The 16,549-nt window shown below is 35.3% G+C and overlaps 1 protein-coding gene across 1 annotated transcript in view; it reads right to left on the bottom strand.

Moving 5' to 3' along the window:
- Positions 1-2,273: 2,273 nt before the first annotated feature.
- Positions 2,274-16,549, bottom strand: part of LOC150082161 (uncharacterized) — a 184,577-nt gene continuing 170,301 nt past the window's right edge. Inside the window, exons 16-17 of the mRNA XM_090380441.1 lie at positions 12,339-12,465; positions 2,274-2,929 (exon numbers count right to left, since the gene is read on the bottom strand). Of these exons, the coding sequence (XP_090236567.1) occupies positions 2,274-2,929; positions 12,339-12,465 (783 nt within the window). The remainder of the gene's footprint in view (positions 2,930-12,338; positions 12,466-16,549) is intronic.

Below are 16,549 nucleotides of genomic sequence, written 5' to 3'. Positions count from 1 at the left end.
TTACATTCTAATTTTTCAATATTTTTGGGAGGATTGGAAAATTTCTTTTAAAAACAAATCAAAAATATGAAACAAAATTATAAAATCAAGCTGAAATAAATTTTGTTTAATTGTGCACATGATTTAGTCCCTTCTTCCACTACTTTTTTAACTACTTCTTGTAGCAGTATAATACATCTGCTTTAGGTAGTGCACAGGATTGGACTGGTCAATATATTTTATATGTATCTTCCTGGCCCAGCTGGGAAGATACCAAGAATCTCCCTTGTCTAACTGAGAAGACACCGAGAAAATTCTTGTAAAGTCTCAGCCTCTGCCAGGACCATTCTAAGATTCTCAGTACTTACAGATTTAAAAACGAAAACTACTGTTCTTTTCTTGGTGGCATTTTCTTTCTAGTCTTACATTGGTACTGCAAATTACCTAAGAGTTGCAAATTGTGCACACAGTGAAGTCCTGACATGGATAAATATAATCACATTTTTTCTTATTTATTTGGTATTTTTTGTGGTTAAACTTTGACTTGCATCCTTTTGAGTCATTTCAATTACATTAAAATGGGTCCCTAAGAAAGTTTAGTTGTCCATAAAAATAATTTTAATGGTTGTTAAACAAGGATCAGAGATAAAGTAACCAGGATGCTATTTGGCCTGTGAATGCATTATAAAGATTTATTCAAAACCAGTAGATTGAAAAACTGTTGCATCTGTAACAGTTTTTAAATGTAGTTAACACAGCATGTGCTTTTGATTTTCCTAAATTTTATAGGAAAATCAAAAATTAAAGGACCACACACAAAGTAAATTTCTTTACTTTGTGTGTGTGGTAATCAAAATGGAGGCAGAATCTGTCTGTATTCAAGGCAAGGATTTACTATATTTACAGAAAAGGGTATACTCCTATACTGAATCACCACACTCCATAGAGTTCAATAACAACTTTTAAGAGATTGAAAAAAAAAAAAAAAAAAAAGCATTGCTCCTTGCATCTACTGTGTGTATTATATTATATTATACATGCACAGAAGATTAGCCTGTATATATACTAGTATTCAAGAATTTATCTGAATACCATAACAAGAGAGGCTTGAAAGCCTGCATTGCTTAACAGTGTTACAGAGGAACCTTTTAAGCACCTTCATTATTTCTTGATAGACATTTAAACTTAGTACTATAAATTTTAGAAATATGAACTTTAAAAATATGAACTTAAAAAATATAAACTTAGTTTTTTTATATATTCATAATTTAAAAAAATTTACTAACATCTTCACAAATGATAAATTATTAAAAAAACTCACATAATATACGTTTGATATATTAATTCAAAGATCTAAAAAATGAAATTTAAATATATGAGTTAGGAAGAAAAGTACTACTGCAAGCAAATTATGCTGATAAAATTTAGTAAGTTATTTTTTAAAATATTTATATATTTTGAGATATTTCAGATATTTCTGATTAGGGCACTTGTATAAAAATATCTAATTATGTGTCATATATGGAAGGCTTCAAAGTTCATGGTTACAGCAAAATAAAAATAGATGTATATGTAGATAATGTAACTTTGTTATTAGGAAATTTGGGAATTCTTAAATAATAGCTAACTTTGAGGATTTCTTATATCACAGGACCCACAGAAGATTGATGTGAACTAACACTACCAGATTACAGATATATACAATACAATATTATGAGATATTATTTTCAGTTATTTTTAGATGAGTGAGGTTATGACATGCAGTGCTCAAAAACACTGGAAGATATCAATGGCTGATTTCACAAAAGCAGATTCTTTTCTCTGATGTGGCTGAAAATGCGTCACAGGTTATTTTTCTTTGCACTGCTTTGTAAAAGAATTAAAAAAAAAAGCTTTTCAAACATTATGATTGTTATAAATTTAAAACAGATTTTTATCTGTTTTGTTTCATTTTGATTAAACAGAACATAAATTTTCATAAATATTATCGTTGCAATCAATTTAAACTTAATATATACACGAACAGCCTATTTATCTAAACCTTTATAATATCAAACTTCCTACAAAGTTTTAAAAATATTGCCTTGGCGCTACATGATCTGGCTACAAAAAGCCTGAACCTAAGCTAATTAAATCCTACACATATATATATTTTTTTCAAATCAAATATGATACATCTCCGATTCATATTTATACTATAAATGAGCTATATAATTAGCCACTGGAAGGTTAATCATATTCTAAGTCCAAGACTATTAAACATATGAACATCAGAAGAAAATGCTATTTTTGTGCTATACTTCTGTAGAAGGAGAATTGTTTTCAATTTTTTCAAATTTTTCAATTTTTTCAGATATATTACTTTCACTTTGAATTAATGAAACTGGTGACTGTTTTAAATTAGGAACCTCATTTTCTTTTGCAAGATCATACACAGATGTTGATCGTTCTTCTTCAGCAGGTGATCTTCCCTGATGGATACCAAGTTTCATGACTTCTTTGTCTGTCTTCAATTCAGTAGGACTACCAGGCTGACTGCCAGTGCTTATGATATCTCGTTGTTTTCTAAGTTTGTAAAATTTTTTGCTATAATTTCTTTCACTGTTTGGAGAAGCAATATAAGCATTCACGTCACTGTGAATTAACAAACTAACAGTTCTTTTGGGTCGCAGATTAGAAAACAACTTTGAGGGAGCAAATGAGAGTTTTTTAATTGATGCTATGCTACCTCTCTGAGTATAAGACTTTTGTTGTGATGGAAGAGGTGAGGTCACAAGAAGTGATGGAGTATCATTTTCATCATCAGCTGCAACAAGAGTAAGAGTACTAGCTTCCTTTGCAGATGTTGCAAGTGAGGAATCATTATCAGATGAATAGCATTGTTCTTTTGATGGGAGACTGTGCGTAGATTTATCAGATGAATTGGAAATCTGAAGCGATTTTCTTCTGGCTATAAGAAAAATAGAATCTCAATAAGAAAAGTAAAGGTAATTTGTTTCAAAAAATATGTAAAATCATCAAATTAAGTCTTTGGTGACTGAGTGAATCAAAACTCCTGTCACTGTATGGGTTGGGTCTGTCAGACCCATGGAAAAAAAAATGTACATTATTATAATGAAATAAAAAATTAGTACAAATGAAGAGTTATTAATATTCTTGATAATGTAATGAACAAGGTATAAACAAAAAAAAGATTGAATTTTTCAAAAATTGTTTGCAATATTGTTCAAAATACAAAATTAAAGTACTTAAAAAAAAGAAAAGAGTACCTTTTTCATGGTATATACACTCATTATCAGTGAGTCCATGCAATCTATATAAATCACAGCATATGTCATACAGAGATATTTTTTAGATAGTATGAATCAGAGCTGTGAAACTCAATATGTTCTACGTTGATAATAATATTAGTAGATAAATAAGAGGAGTCAACCTCAATATAGTACGTGGAACACTTCCGTATGATACCCTCCAGAAATTAAAACGGAAAAAACGAAAAAATCGAAAACTTACCGGAACATTAAAGTAAAATATAAATAATTAAAGAAAAATATAAATAATTAAATAATCAATTTAACACAATTCAAAATCAATTAAAAACAATTAAAATTCAAATTAACGCAATTAAAAGAATCTAACGAAAATATTCAAAACGATTTTCCTTCCTTTATATGTCTTCGCGCATGCGCGTAAAGGTCCACGCATCGGAGATCAAATATGGCCGCCGAACATTAACAGAATTCTCGTGTAATTTAATTTCAACGGTTTCTGCAATTAATAGTCGCGTATAATTACGTTGAACGTTAAGTATTTTGGCCTCGTTAAATAAAAAAGTATGTTTTTCGTTAATGGCATGAAAGGCTAATTCTGACGCTGCTGAACGAGAAGCACGAACTGAGGCTTCGTGTTGATTTACACGGATATTAAGAGAAAACCGGGTCGAACCTTGGTAAGACGAGTCGCAATCACCGCAAGAAATGTTGTATACTAGATCATTAATTTGTGTTGCGAACGCGGAAAGAACCGAGCGATTGTTCAGTATAGTGTGTAACTTCCGTATGGGCCTAGCTATAATTTTAAATTCGGTATCTTTAAAGAATCTGTTAAGCTGTTTGTGCCACTGTTCAACATATGGGACAGAAATAAAGTATTTTTTGATATTACTATTGTTGATTGGTGTAGTATTGGTGAAGGAAGGAAAATCGTTTTGAATATTTTCGTTAGATTCTTTTAATTGCGTTAATTTGAATTTTAATTGTTTTTAATTGATTTTGAATTGTGTTAAATTGATTATTTAATTATTTATATTTTTCTTTAATTATTTATATTTTACTTTAATGTTCCGGTAAGTTTTCGATTTTTTCGTTTTTTCCGTTTTAATTTCTGGAGGGTATCATACGGAAGTGTTCCACGTACTATATTGAGGTTGACTCCTCTTATTTATCTACTAAGAGATATTTTTTATATTTCTACTGCTGAAGTTCATTAAAGTAAAAGCAATCTTCCAAGAACTGCACCACTTAAATGTTTAACACACACACACACACAGAAATTGCAGTAAACAATCCTTTCACTTTATACAACATCACTTCCAGACTAGTTCTCACACACTGCAACAAAGAAATACTCATATACTTACTAAACCAATACCCACTGAGAACTAATTGATACAGTAGCAAGAAAAAGGAAAAAGAGTAGGAATGGTATTAGGATTACCAACAAAATTCTGTAAAAAATGAGCAATGGGTTGTTGTTTTTGGTTTTTAGGAGCATTAGCAATTACGGCCATATTGCTCCAGGATATGCGGTGGTCATTCTCTGACCTTTCCGCATCCTCCGTATTTGGTGGTGACGGGCTCGAACCCCGATCTAATCAAGAAGCATGTGCAATGCACTGCTGCTCCTTCCCACCTGGCTATGAAGGCACCTTGAGCAATGGGTAAACAAAAATATAAGTGCATAGATGTCAAGCCCAACCTGATCACTGCAGGGATTGAGTAATATCTAAATAGTAAGAATAGAATTATATGATGCTTAACAAAACCTGAAAACTTTTTGTTAGAGTATTATTATAATCCCCTCTATTAGCTAGTATACAATACCAGTAACATTGCATGAAACTTTTATCTAATAAATTTAATTTTTCAGATGGTCAACCAGACCCATCTGTCATCAGTTTATCTGTTATTATTATTAGCCATATGGTGCAAGAAAGCCTGAGGCTTTTGCTGCAACAGGCAAAAATTCTCAGTTACCCTGAGAGAGAGAGCAAAACCAAAGAGTCAGAAGTAGAAGGGAATCACCAAGAAAGAGAAGAATGATGATATCCAGCTCAGGACACTGAGTGTGCCAAGCCCATTCTAACTAGATGTGGGCCCCTGTTTTAAGACTACTTCTTTTAAATCTTTCAAAAGTAATATAATCAAGATTGAATTAATCTTAGACTAGTAAAAACTTATTAGGCTTAGTCATTCCATTACATATTGAAGTAGCACACGCTTCTTGATTAGACCGGGGTTCGAGCCTGTCACCACCAAATATGGAGAATGCGGAAAGGTCAGGGAATGACCACCGCATATCCCAGAGCAATATGGCCTTAGTTGCTAATGCTCCTAAAAAAAACCAAATAACAACAATAATAGGTTGATTATGCTTGGGCCCCTCAAAATCTTAATCTCTCTCTCTATGGACATAAGTGCTTATAAAAATGGAATCATTTTTAGGAGCACTTGATTATGTCCATTAAAAAGCAACATGTCAGTTCTAACATAAATCAATAAGATAAAAAAAATTAATAAAATAAGAATATTTTTATTTTACATTTGCAGAATTTTTTTTCCAATTATTAAAAATGTAATTACTTAAATGTAATATTAAGGTCTCAGTCAGGGCCCCTCAGGAACTGTGGAGCACAGGCACTTCAGCCCCTTACCTCCCATCTTGCCAGGCCCACTTACACAGCTTGTCCTCATCTTTGCATCTACCCACAAATGTCCTGGGTTAAGATTCATATTTTATCTTAGCAATATGCAAAATTTCAGTCATAACTTTTGAATATACAAATGTACAAATTTTAATTTGTTGGGAAGAAGGCTAGCAACCAAGTGGGTGCCATTATTTGAACTCTGCTAAGGTAGATGTTTTATTACTTACAAATTATTGGAGTTTTTTAATTTATTTTTGTTTGAAATTAGTAATGCAGTTATTATTTGTTTTTATTTGATAAAAAAGGTGAAATTGTTTCTTAATTAGACTCTGAAATTGCTTTTTAAGCAATTTCAGAGCTTAAAACAAGAGTTGGAGTAAGAAGGGTCCTGCTGCTATTGTCAGTGCTATTTCACTATTTAATATTCTTATTTGTAGTTCCATAGACGTATAATTAATATAGGAAGTGTTTGCACTAAGGTTTTAAACTATAATATATATTACAACATTATAGTATAATATATATTATTTAGTGTTTTATTTTCATATTAAATTAAATAAAATTTAAATGGAATGATGCCTCAGACTTGTGCTCCTGGAGTGCTGTGGTTTGTGGAAGAACTTAAGAGGGCAGTTCTCCTACAAATCATAGTTTTATAAAGTATGCTACTTGTCAATGTTTGCAGGCCTATCTAGAACAGGATATGAGACAGCTGAAGGAGATGTAGTTGTGTGTGCATTTCATGCAAAGAATGTAAGGAAATTAAGAATGAACTCAGCATTCTGATAAGTGTTTACAAGAGCTTGAAGAACAGGGTTGATACACTCAAAGGAATTAAAATGGGAAACCCATCAAGCTCTCAGCTGCCCACCCCAATACAGAGTTACCACCTAAAATTCCCTGGTGCCATAGTTGGTTGACAATTCTTCTGTATGCTGTAGGTGTTACAACTTCACACTTGGGTGGTTACTTCCAATACACTAGATGCAGCAGTCCTGACTTTGCATGTCATGATATAACAAGGGTTACTCATTAGTATTAGTATTATCATTAAGGTGTAAGTAAGCAGAGTGTCTGGTTGTCACAGAAGGACAAAGTGAAAAAATCCTAGAGAAAACTTATAAAAATCCTCTACAATTCCCTTGGGGTCTTCTACAGTTTAATGCATTCTGGAGCATAAAAACCATGGTTAAGGTAACAAATGATAATGGCAACATACGTTTAAATTGCTGGAGTCATTTCAGAGTGATAAATCACAGGCAGAATGTTAACCCAAACAATCACACAGATTTCTTTATTTACAAGTGCCCCTATATAAAAAGTGCATTTCATGGAATCATTGCATTATATCAGCAGATATAAACTTAAATTCTAACTTTGTAGTAAATTGGAATATCATATTCAATACAGGAGTAAGTGGTCAAATAGACTATTGATATTTTATAGTTTACAACAGTTTAACCCCTTATTGACTGAATTATTTTATTTTTTATAAAAAAATATGTTTTCATATTCTTGAAATTTTTTTCATTAATCAATTTGGCAGTTTTTTCCATTAATTTAATCCAATACTTTCAAGACTTGGGAAAACTGACATATAACATGCATCTATAAAATTGTGTTACTCTGATTCTGCCAGTTTCAGAGGTTTGTTTACATTTTTTGAAATGCATCCAGTTATTTTTGACAATTACATGTCATTAAGACTTTTGGAAAAATACTATATGATGAAGCAAGGAAAGAGTGATTTTAAAAATGCAATAATTAAATACAGAATCTGTATTTGCCAAATTACAAATATGCCAGCTTAACCCAGGGGCTCACATCTGGTGGGTATAGGCTTGGCACACCCAGGGTCCTGAGCTGGATATCATCATTCTTCTCTTTCTTGGTGATTCCCTTCTCTCTCTCTCTCTCTCTCTCAGGGTAACTTGGAAATTTTTTTGGCTGGTGCAGCATAAGTCTTAGGCTTCCTCGCACCATATGGCTAATAATAATAATAATAATAATAATAATAATAATAATAATAAAGCCAAAGGGAATGTCTTTGCATGTGTGTTTGGGGAAAAGAGTGTGAGGAAATTAAGCATGAACGCTGCATTCTGATTCATTTATGAGAGCTTGAAGAACAGGGAGTTGATGCTCTCAAAGGGATTAAAATGAGAGACCCATCAAGCTCTAAGCTGCCCACCTCAACACCAGAGCTATTCTTCTGTGTGATTTAGATGTATTTTTTGAAGCACTATCATCTGCACGGTGATCTCCATCTCTGCGCAGGCATTCTTCTAATCTTGAACACGTTTCCCCATGATGTACCAGAGCATCTCCAAAAGGAATTCTGGCAATATCTTCAAGAATTCTTTCTTTCATCTTTTCAGTATTGTTTGGGCTATGAGAGCACAATTTGTTTTTTAAGTGCCCCCATAAAAAGTCACATGCTGAGAGGTATAGGGACCTTGGAGGCCAAGAAATGTCACCATGTCTGAAGATGATGTGGTTATGAAAAACCAGTTGTACAGCATCTGTTGACACCCTGGCAGGATGATGTTCAACAATATGATGACAAGAGCTGTCATCTTGTTGAAACCAACTGGCCTTGTTAACTTGAGGAAACCTAGCCGTAGTTCATCACTCAAAAAGTTGATTATATCAGCGTAGTGGCCTGATGTCATACTAGTTACCCTTCCACTGTCATTTTCGAGAAAAAAAAAAAAAAATAGGGGCAAGTAATGCTTAAAGATGAAATTGCACACCAGACTGTTGCCTGGTTGCTGGTGGAATTGGGGAGTGTCTTCTTTTGACCAATAGTGAAAGTTTTGTTTACTCACAAAACTGTTTAGTGAAAGTAAGCTTCATCAGGCATCCATAGATTGCAAATAACATCTTCAACGTGATACATTTGAGTCAGCATTTCTCGATAAAACATTTTATGGGTAAGGAGATTGTGGGATTTTAATTCTTGCTGTATCTATATCATGTAAGGATGTAAATTTGAGTCCTGGTGCAGTAGTAATGGAAAATAATGCAAGAAAGCAAGCTTATATAGCATCAGCCAAAAAAAAAAACACACTTCACCCATCCCTACCCTCCAAGAATTTATTCAAACCATCCACTTCAAAAACAACAGACGGAAGCCTATTCCAACAATGAGCCACTCACTGGCTGAAGGCAAACTTCTGCACATCTATCCTGCAACCATCCTTCCTCAACGTAAATTTATGCAACCTCATGTGTAGTCAGAGGAAAAATACCATTAACATTCAGCTTACTCAATCCATTTGAGGCTTTAAACACGTCAATCAGGTCTGCACACAGGTGCCTGGTATCAAGACACTGCAATTTGCAAAACTGAAGCCTTTCTAGTAAGAGCACCCTTCTGTTCCCTTCACCAATCTGGTTGCCGTTCTCTGCACTCATTCCATCAGATCTACGTCCTTCCTAAAGTGAACTGACCAGACCTGCATACAGAAATGGAAAAGAGTATGTCAGGTGATACAATCCTCCCCACCACACTGGTACCCACAAACCAGTTTTGAAATCACACGTTTCCCTGCTCCAACCCATACAATAATTACTGATCATTTTTAAATAATACAGTCAGTCCTCGTATAACACGTGTTTGCATTACACGAATTCGATCATACACGATTTATAAATAGGGGAACGTTATCTTATATAACACGAACCGAATTCGCTTATACACGATTCGCCTTTGTGTTTACAAGAAGTGGCAGTCGAACGCGGAATCACCCCAACCGAACGCAACACGATAGGAATGAAGAAGATTCTGAAATGTATTTATGTGTTTTATATCAGTGAAGGGGAAACACATTTCACCATAATAACGTAAAAACCAACAATTCCAGCTATCGATATAATCGCAAATGCAATTAGATGGAGTTTACTACCAGTTTATAACAGATTCCACTAGCAGAAACGCAACTGGAAATTGTTTTTATTGTTTTATGGTAGTAACCCCCAGAAATGTGCTTTAGTAAAATGTGAGGTGTTAATAGTGTATCTCGGCCTTTACGGTGTTGTTTATTCAGTTGCTACACGCGCGCAGCTTTGTTTCTGTGTATCAAGCGTGCCACCTCGTTTGTAATTGTGCTTTATTCCCTAAAAATTAGTAAAATACTTAAAAGGTGTGAAAAGGAAGCGTCCTGGCTAAGACACTGCAGATTCAGAGAGAGAAAAAAAGAAGCAATATCGATAAACAGAGGCGGACTGGTCAAAAATTCTTACCCGGGAAAATTTATAGTGGCCTCATACTACGGTTTATGGCCAAAATCACACCGGCCTCCGGCCCACCGTGGTTTCCCCCGTAAGGCTTATGGCCAGTCCGCTTCTGTCGATAGAGAAAAAATATGAAATTGTGAAACGCTTTGAGCGAAATGAAAGACCGTGTGATATTGCACGTGCTACACACCTAAATGAGGCGACGCTGAGAATTACAAAGAATGCAGAGAAAATAAAAACAACTTTCATAGCGGGAACAACTCAAAGTGTAATTAAAATCCATTAGATTAAGACACAAAGAATTGGAAGAGATGGAACGGCTGTCATCTCTTTGGATAGAAAATCAAACAAAAAGCAAGTTTGCTTACGATAGAAGCAAAAGCATTAGCAATATTTTATTACGACTTACGTGTTATAATTTATACTTACGTATTATAAAATACGTAAGTATTTTATTACGACTATTTTATTTAATATAATAAATTTTTTACGAATAAAATACGTATTTTATCCGTAAAAAATACTTTTTTAGTATTAAAAAATACTAAAAATACTTTATTATAATATAATATTATTTTTATTACGTATTTTAATCGTTATAAAATACTTACGTATTTTATAACGATTAAAATTACCCGATTATTTATTGTGTTTGGTAATGTTTTGGTTCCAAATGTGTGTTCAATCTTGGGTGGTCGGCACCTAACCCTACTTTTCCCATAGGGCCTGTTGTTTATTTTGCACGATTTTGCATTGCACGAGGTTTTCTAGGAACGCAACTATCGTGCTATACGAGGACAGACTGTATTACTTATAATAATTTTATTCAAAGCATGAAATTTATGAAATAATGATCATTTCAATATGCATGGAGTGTATCTGCCTTTAATTTCTTAAAGAATTACAGATTATTCTCAGATGTTTCATGATGCTTCCTGTACCACTTCTTCATGGTATGTGAGGCTGATGGTGCATCAGCATTACAAGAATTAACTGAATAAGTAGTACAAAAAGTATCATGAAAACATCTGAGAATAATCTGTAATTCTTAAAGAAATTAAAGGCAGATTACTCTTCATGCAGGCTGAAGTGCCCATTATTTCACCAAATTCCATTCCTTGATAAACCTGTGCACCAGGGGCGCCTCCGTAGCCAGGTGGGCAGGAGCAGCAGTGGTAGCACACGCTTCTTGATTAGACCGGGGTTCGAGCCCGTGACCACCAAATACGGAGGATGCGGAAAGGTCAGGGAATGACCACCGCATATCCCCGGAGCAATATGGCCTTAGTTGCTAATGCTCCTAAAAACCAAATAACAACAACAACCTGTGCACCATGCCGCTAAAAGAATATTTAAGATATTCTTTCAATTCAAAGTAGCAGTAAAATATGGAATTTCTCCCCTTATTGCATACTAACAGTACTAAAATTATCAAAATAGGCAAGTAAATTTATTTACAATTATGAAAGGCTGATTATTATATAATTATAAATAACACTAACAAACAAAAATACACAGAACCAAACATGTACAAAAAATTAAATATTTACACTGGAAAAGTACCAATGGCTTCATCAGCTAAGCAGGCATTAAAGAAGCATCAAATGCCTGGTGATGAAAATATATGACATGCCCAAATTTGATTACTGCGTAAAAACCAACTTTTCCAAATTAACATTTTATTTTTACATACATAGATTATTCAAGTATTATATAACATGGGAATATTTTTTGTTTGCCAGTAACTTGTTGACTGAATGCTCTCCTGATATATGATTATGATTAGAACCTTCCTAAAGGAAGGATGTAAGCAGTCACAATCTTGAAATGTTCCTTAAAAAAAAAAAAAAAAAAAAACAGCTGAGAGTCGGTTACAAACTGTTCGCTGAGAGTCACTTACAAACTGTTCGCTGAGAGTTGGTTCCAAGTACACTTTGTAGCAAATTGGAATCAACAAGTAAATGAGTAATTAGTGAAGACGCTGCAGCATTTTCATTAGTTTTTTCTGGTTAACCATTAAATTTGTGACACTTTTCCAAAAGGGGTGAAGCTAATTTTGTTTACTATCCTCTTCCAAGAAAAGCATTTGTATTGCATAGAAAGTTTTATCTATTTGTATAATTCTTACACTACAGATTTTTAGTATTCATCAATATTAGTACAAACAATAAAGCAGATCTCAGCATCTATTTACCTATTTCCATCTGGCTAACACTATGTTGATGGACATTAATCCTGTTTTTATCCATTACATCAAATATTTCCTCTAAATTTTCATGACAGTCATTTTCACTTGAAAGAATTGTAGAAGCTTCCAGATTCTATAAGAAAAAGCTTTTTAGTTTGAAAATGTATTTAGATTGGTTTATAAACTATTAAAGGCCACAGCATAGGCAATGTATTCACATAATTAAACAGCAGCATCTTGTTCATGGTAGTACAGAAAAAAAAAATGGGGAGAAATAATTTTGCTCTACAGATCTCATTACTCCTTATAAATTGCATACATGGGTTAACAAGCCTTTTGTATTATTTTTTTTTTAGTAAGCAAAGGTATTAATATATTCTTTCATTAAATTTAAGACTTGTGGTATTTAGTAAAAGAGGAATTAAGAAATTTTAACCTATGTAAGATCTAAATATATAGCTTTATTTTCAGCTGGATTTTATATGTACATGGATATCAGATGTTTTGTGGTACATTAAATATAGTAATGGTTACATCAGTACTAGCAAAAATTATTATAAATTATTTATATAAGATTAAAATTATCAGTTAAGGTCAGCTTTGAATTTGATTTTTTGATTTAGAGTATATACAGTCGATATTTTATAATCTCATTATCAGATGTATTTATTTTAAAATAATAATAACCACCCAACACCATCTGAAATTGGCTATTGAGAGAGAGACTGTCCATAGCCCAGAAAGGAGGGATTTCATAAACCTTGTTGAATAGCATCTATTTACCAATCTACCAAGCCATAAGGAAGATAGACAAATGGCACACACCACTCAACTGCAACAAGGAGACCCCACTAAAACACAGAGAAGAAACAAAGACAGCAAGATGAGCAAAAAAGTCACTCCATGGCAGACACTACAATGACTTCCATCAAGACTACATAGATAAGATGGCTTTGAACACATGGTGCATGAGTGGGAGGCTCTTCCACAAGACCGAAGAATTCAAGCTTGCCTTCCAAGACCAGGTAACAACACCAGGAACTACAGGAAATATATCAACCAAGCACAACAGAATGACAGATGACTCATGTAAACGATTCCACCTGGCCCCAGAAACAAGCCATCTGGGTGATAACCCTGCATCACCACGGGATGCAGAGTTATCACCCAGATGGAGTACACTCATAGACATGCCCAGGTCACCAGAATAATACATCAGAAGCTAGTGCTTATTTACAAATATCAAATATCTGTTGATCAAAGAAAGTGCACTGTTTTACAAGTATGAAACCCAGGCTATACTAGAGACTCCTACTCACAAACTATACTGGGACCACACAATAATAACAGACAAAACAATCCTGCACAACAGGCAAGACCAGACATAACCCTCATCAACAAGAAGGAAATGGTTACGTACTTGTTCAACATAGGGGTGCCCAACACCAGCAACCTCCAGAAAATCTACCAGGAAAATATCAGGAAGTACACAGACGTAAGACAGGAAGTAAAAGAAATGTGGCATATATAACAGGTAATCACCATCCTGATCACCATGTCAGAGCCCCAACAGAATCCTATGGCAAGTCACAGACCACCCCAATAGGCAAATAATACTGGATTATCTCAATAACAACAAAGTAACACTAGACACCATCCACCCAGCCATTTACTGTGTTGCTGTAGCAGCTGTCAGGATGAATGGAAGGGAAACCAGGGTACAACATAACACAAAATGCAAAGGCAAGGAACCACCAGCCTGGGAAATAAAACTACAGCAGAAGAGTTTGTTATTGTTTGTTATTTGGTTTTTAGGAGCATTAGCAACTAAGGCCATATTGCTCCGGGGATATGCGATGGTCATTCCCTGACCTTTCCGCATCCTCCGTATTTGGTGGTCACGGGCTCGAACCCCGGTCTAATCAAGAAGCGTGTGCTATGCACTCCTGCTCCTGCTCACCTGGCTATGGAGGTGCCCAGCAGAAGAGAGAAGAGATAAGAGTGAAGATAAGCCAACTGATGCAGCACCTATGGGATTTGTTATTATTTGTTATTTGGTTTTTAGGAGCATTAGTAATTAAGGCCATATTGCTCAGGGGATATGCGGTTGTCATTCCCTGACCTTTCCACATCCTCTGTATTTGGTGGTCATGGGCTCGAAACCCAGTCTAATCAAGAAGCGTGTGCTACGCACTGCTGTTACTGCCCACCTGGCTACGCAGGCGACCTATGGGGTAACAGAAGTAAGAAGCTGATAAGAAAAGTGAAGGTCATCCTGAAGAAAGACAACATCCATAGGCAAATATGAGACTTATAATAAAAGGATCGAAGAATACCTTGATATCTTCAAGCAGAAACTTCTGGCACTCTGCAAGAGATCTTACAATACAGGAAGAGTGCCTAGAGGAAAAAAGACACAAAGATATTTGATGAAAACCAGAGAACCTTCTACAGGAAAATCAGACAAGAGCAGAAGTCAATCGAGAAGCTCTGTGATAACCTGTGAAGCAGCGAAATCAGCTGTAACTTCCTTTCTAGATCTAGAAAGGAAGAAAACTAAGAATGTACAAGAGATGACAGAATGGGAAATATTGGGAGGAAGAAGTACAACAGTTGATCAAGAAGTCTCACAACTGGCAAACCCTAGGAACAAATAACATCCACAACTACTGGTGCGAGACGTTCAGCTGCACACACACACACACAGGCACATAGCAAAGCAGTTCACCCAGATGATAAGGCACCCTAAAACAATCTTAGAATCTCTGACTCAATGAATCACCTATCTGAAGGCTAAGGACAAAGACACCACAAACCCAGCAAAGTACAGATCAATCACCTGTCTCCCAACAATGTACAAGATACTGATCAGCTGCACAACTAAGAAGATATCAGACTTCTTGGAGAGCCAGAACATCATAGCCAAGCAGCAAAAGGGATGTAGGCAGGTGAGCAAAGGATGCAAGCAGCAATTGACTACTGATGCTGCAGTTATGAAACAAGCCTACAAGGAACACCGCAACCTGTACATGGCCTACATCAACTACTGCAAGGCCTTCAACTCTGTGCCCCATAGCTGGCTGACAGAGGCACTGAAGATCTACAAAGTCTGGCTGACACTGACACACTTCCTAGAAGCAACCATGAAAAATGGAGGACCACCATCAAGGTTGAAAACATCACAACCAGACCAATACCCATAAGAAGAGGAATCTTCCAGGGAGATGCCTTTAGCCCACTATGGTTCTGTCTAGTACCCAAACTACTGTCCACCATGCTCAATAACAGCAAGAATGGATATACCCTAAAAGAAGGGAGGAAGAACCTGTACACTCTCTCTCGCCTGATGTACCTGGATGACATCAAACTATGTGGCAATCAAAAATCAACTCCAAGAGCTACTGCAGATTACCCAAGAGTTCAGCACTGACATCAGGATACAATTTGGCCTAGACAAATGCAAGCCCCATGGATTGCGTCAGGGAAATACAGTCAGCCAAAACTAACAGCTGAAGACCAGTGAAGGTATTGAAGCCATGACAAATGAAAAGACTTACAAATATCTGGGAAATACGAATCATGTTCAACAGTTAGAACACAAGGAGATCAAGGCCCACCTGACTGAGAAATACCATCAGAGACTGAGGAGCATTCTAAAAACAAAGTCAAATGGTAAGAACATGATCAGAGTCATAAACACCTATGCAGCCCCAGTACTAACACATTCTTTCAGAATCACAAACTAGACCAACACTCAGCTAGATTAAATTATGAGATTGATCAGGATAATAATGATAAAGAGCCGCCAACACCCAAGTTAGGCCATCGAGAGACTGACCATAGCTCAGAAAGAAGGGAGGGGTTTGTTGTTATTGTTATGTTGGTTTTTAGGAGCATTAACAACTAAGGCCATATTGTCTTAGTTGTTAATAGGAGCAGCATCTACGCACTGCTGCTCCTATCCACCTGGCTACGGAGGCGCCACCTTGGGCGGGGGAGGGGTTTGACAAACATCACTGAACATAGCAGCAATTAAAAACCTGAGCAATATTTCCAGGAAAACAAAGTCCAATCTACCAAGCCATAAGAAAGATAAACATCACACACCACTCAATCTCAACAAAAATCTCACTTACACAGACAGAAGAAAAAAAAAATACAGAAAGATGGGAAAGAAGACACTCCATGGTAGACTACAATGACTACTATCAAGACTA

Source organism: Mastigoproctus giganteus, chromosome 8 (genome assembly GCF_048544385.1).
Source record: "Mastigoproctus giganteus isolate SK-2022 chromosome 8, ASM4854438v1, whole genome shotgun sequence".
Taxonomy (NCBI): Eukaryota; Metazoa; Arthropoda; class Arachnida; order Uropygi; family Thelyphonidae; genus Mastigoproctus; species Mastigoproctus giganteus.
This window is presented reverse-complemented; position numbering and strand designations above follow the sequence as displayed.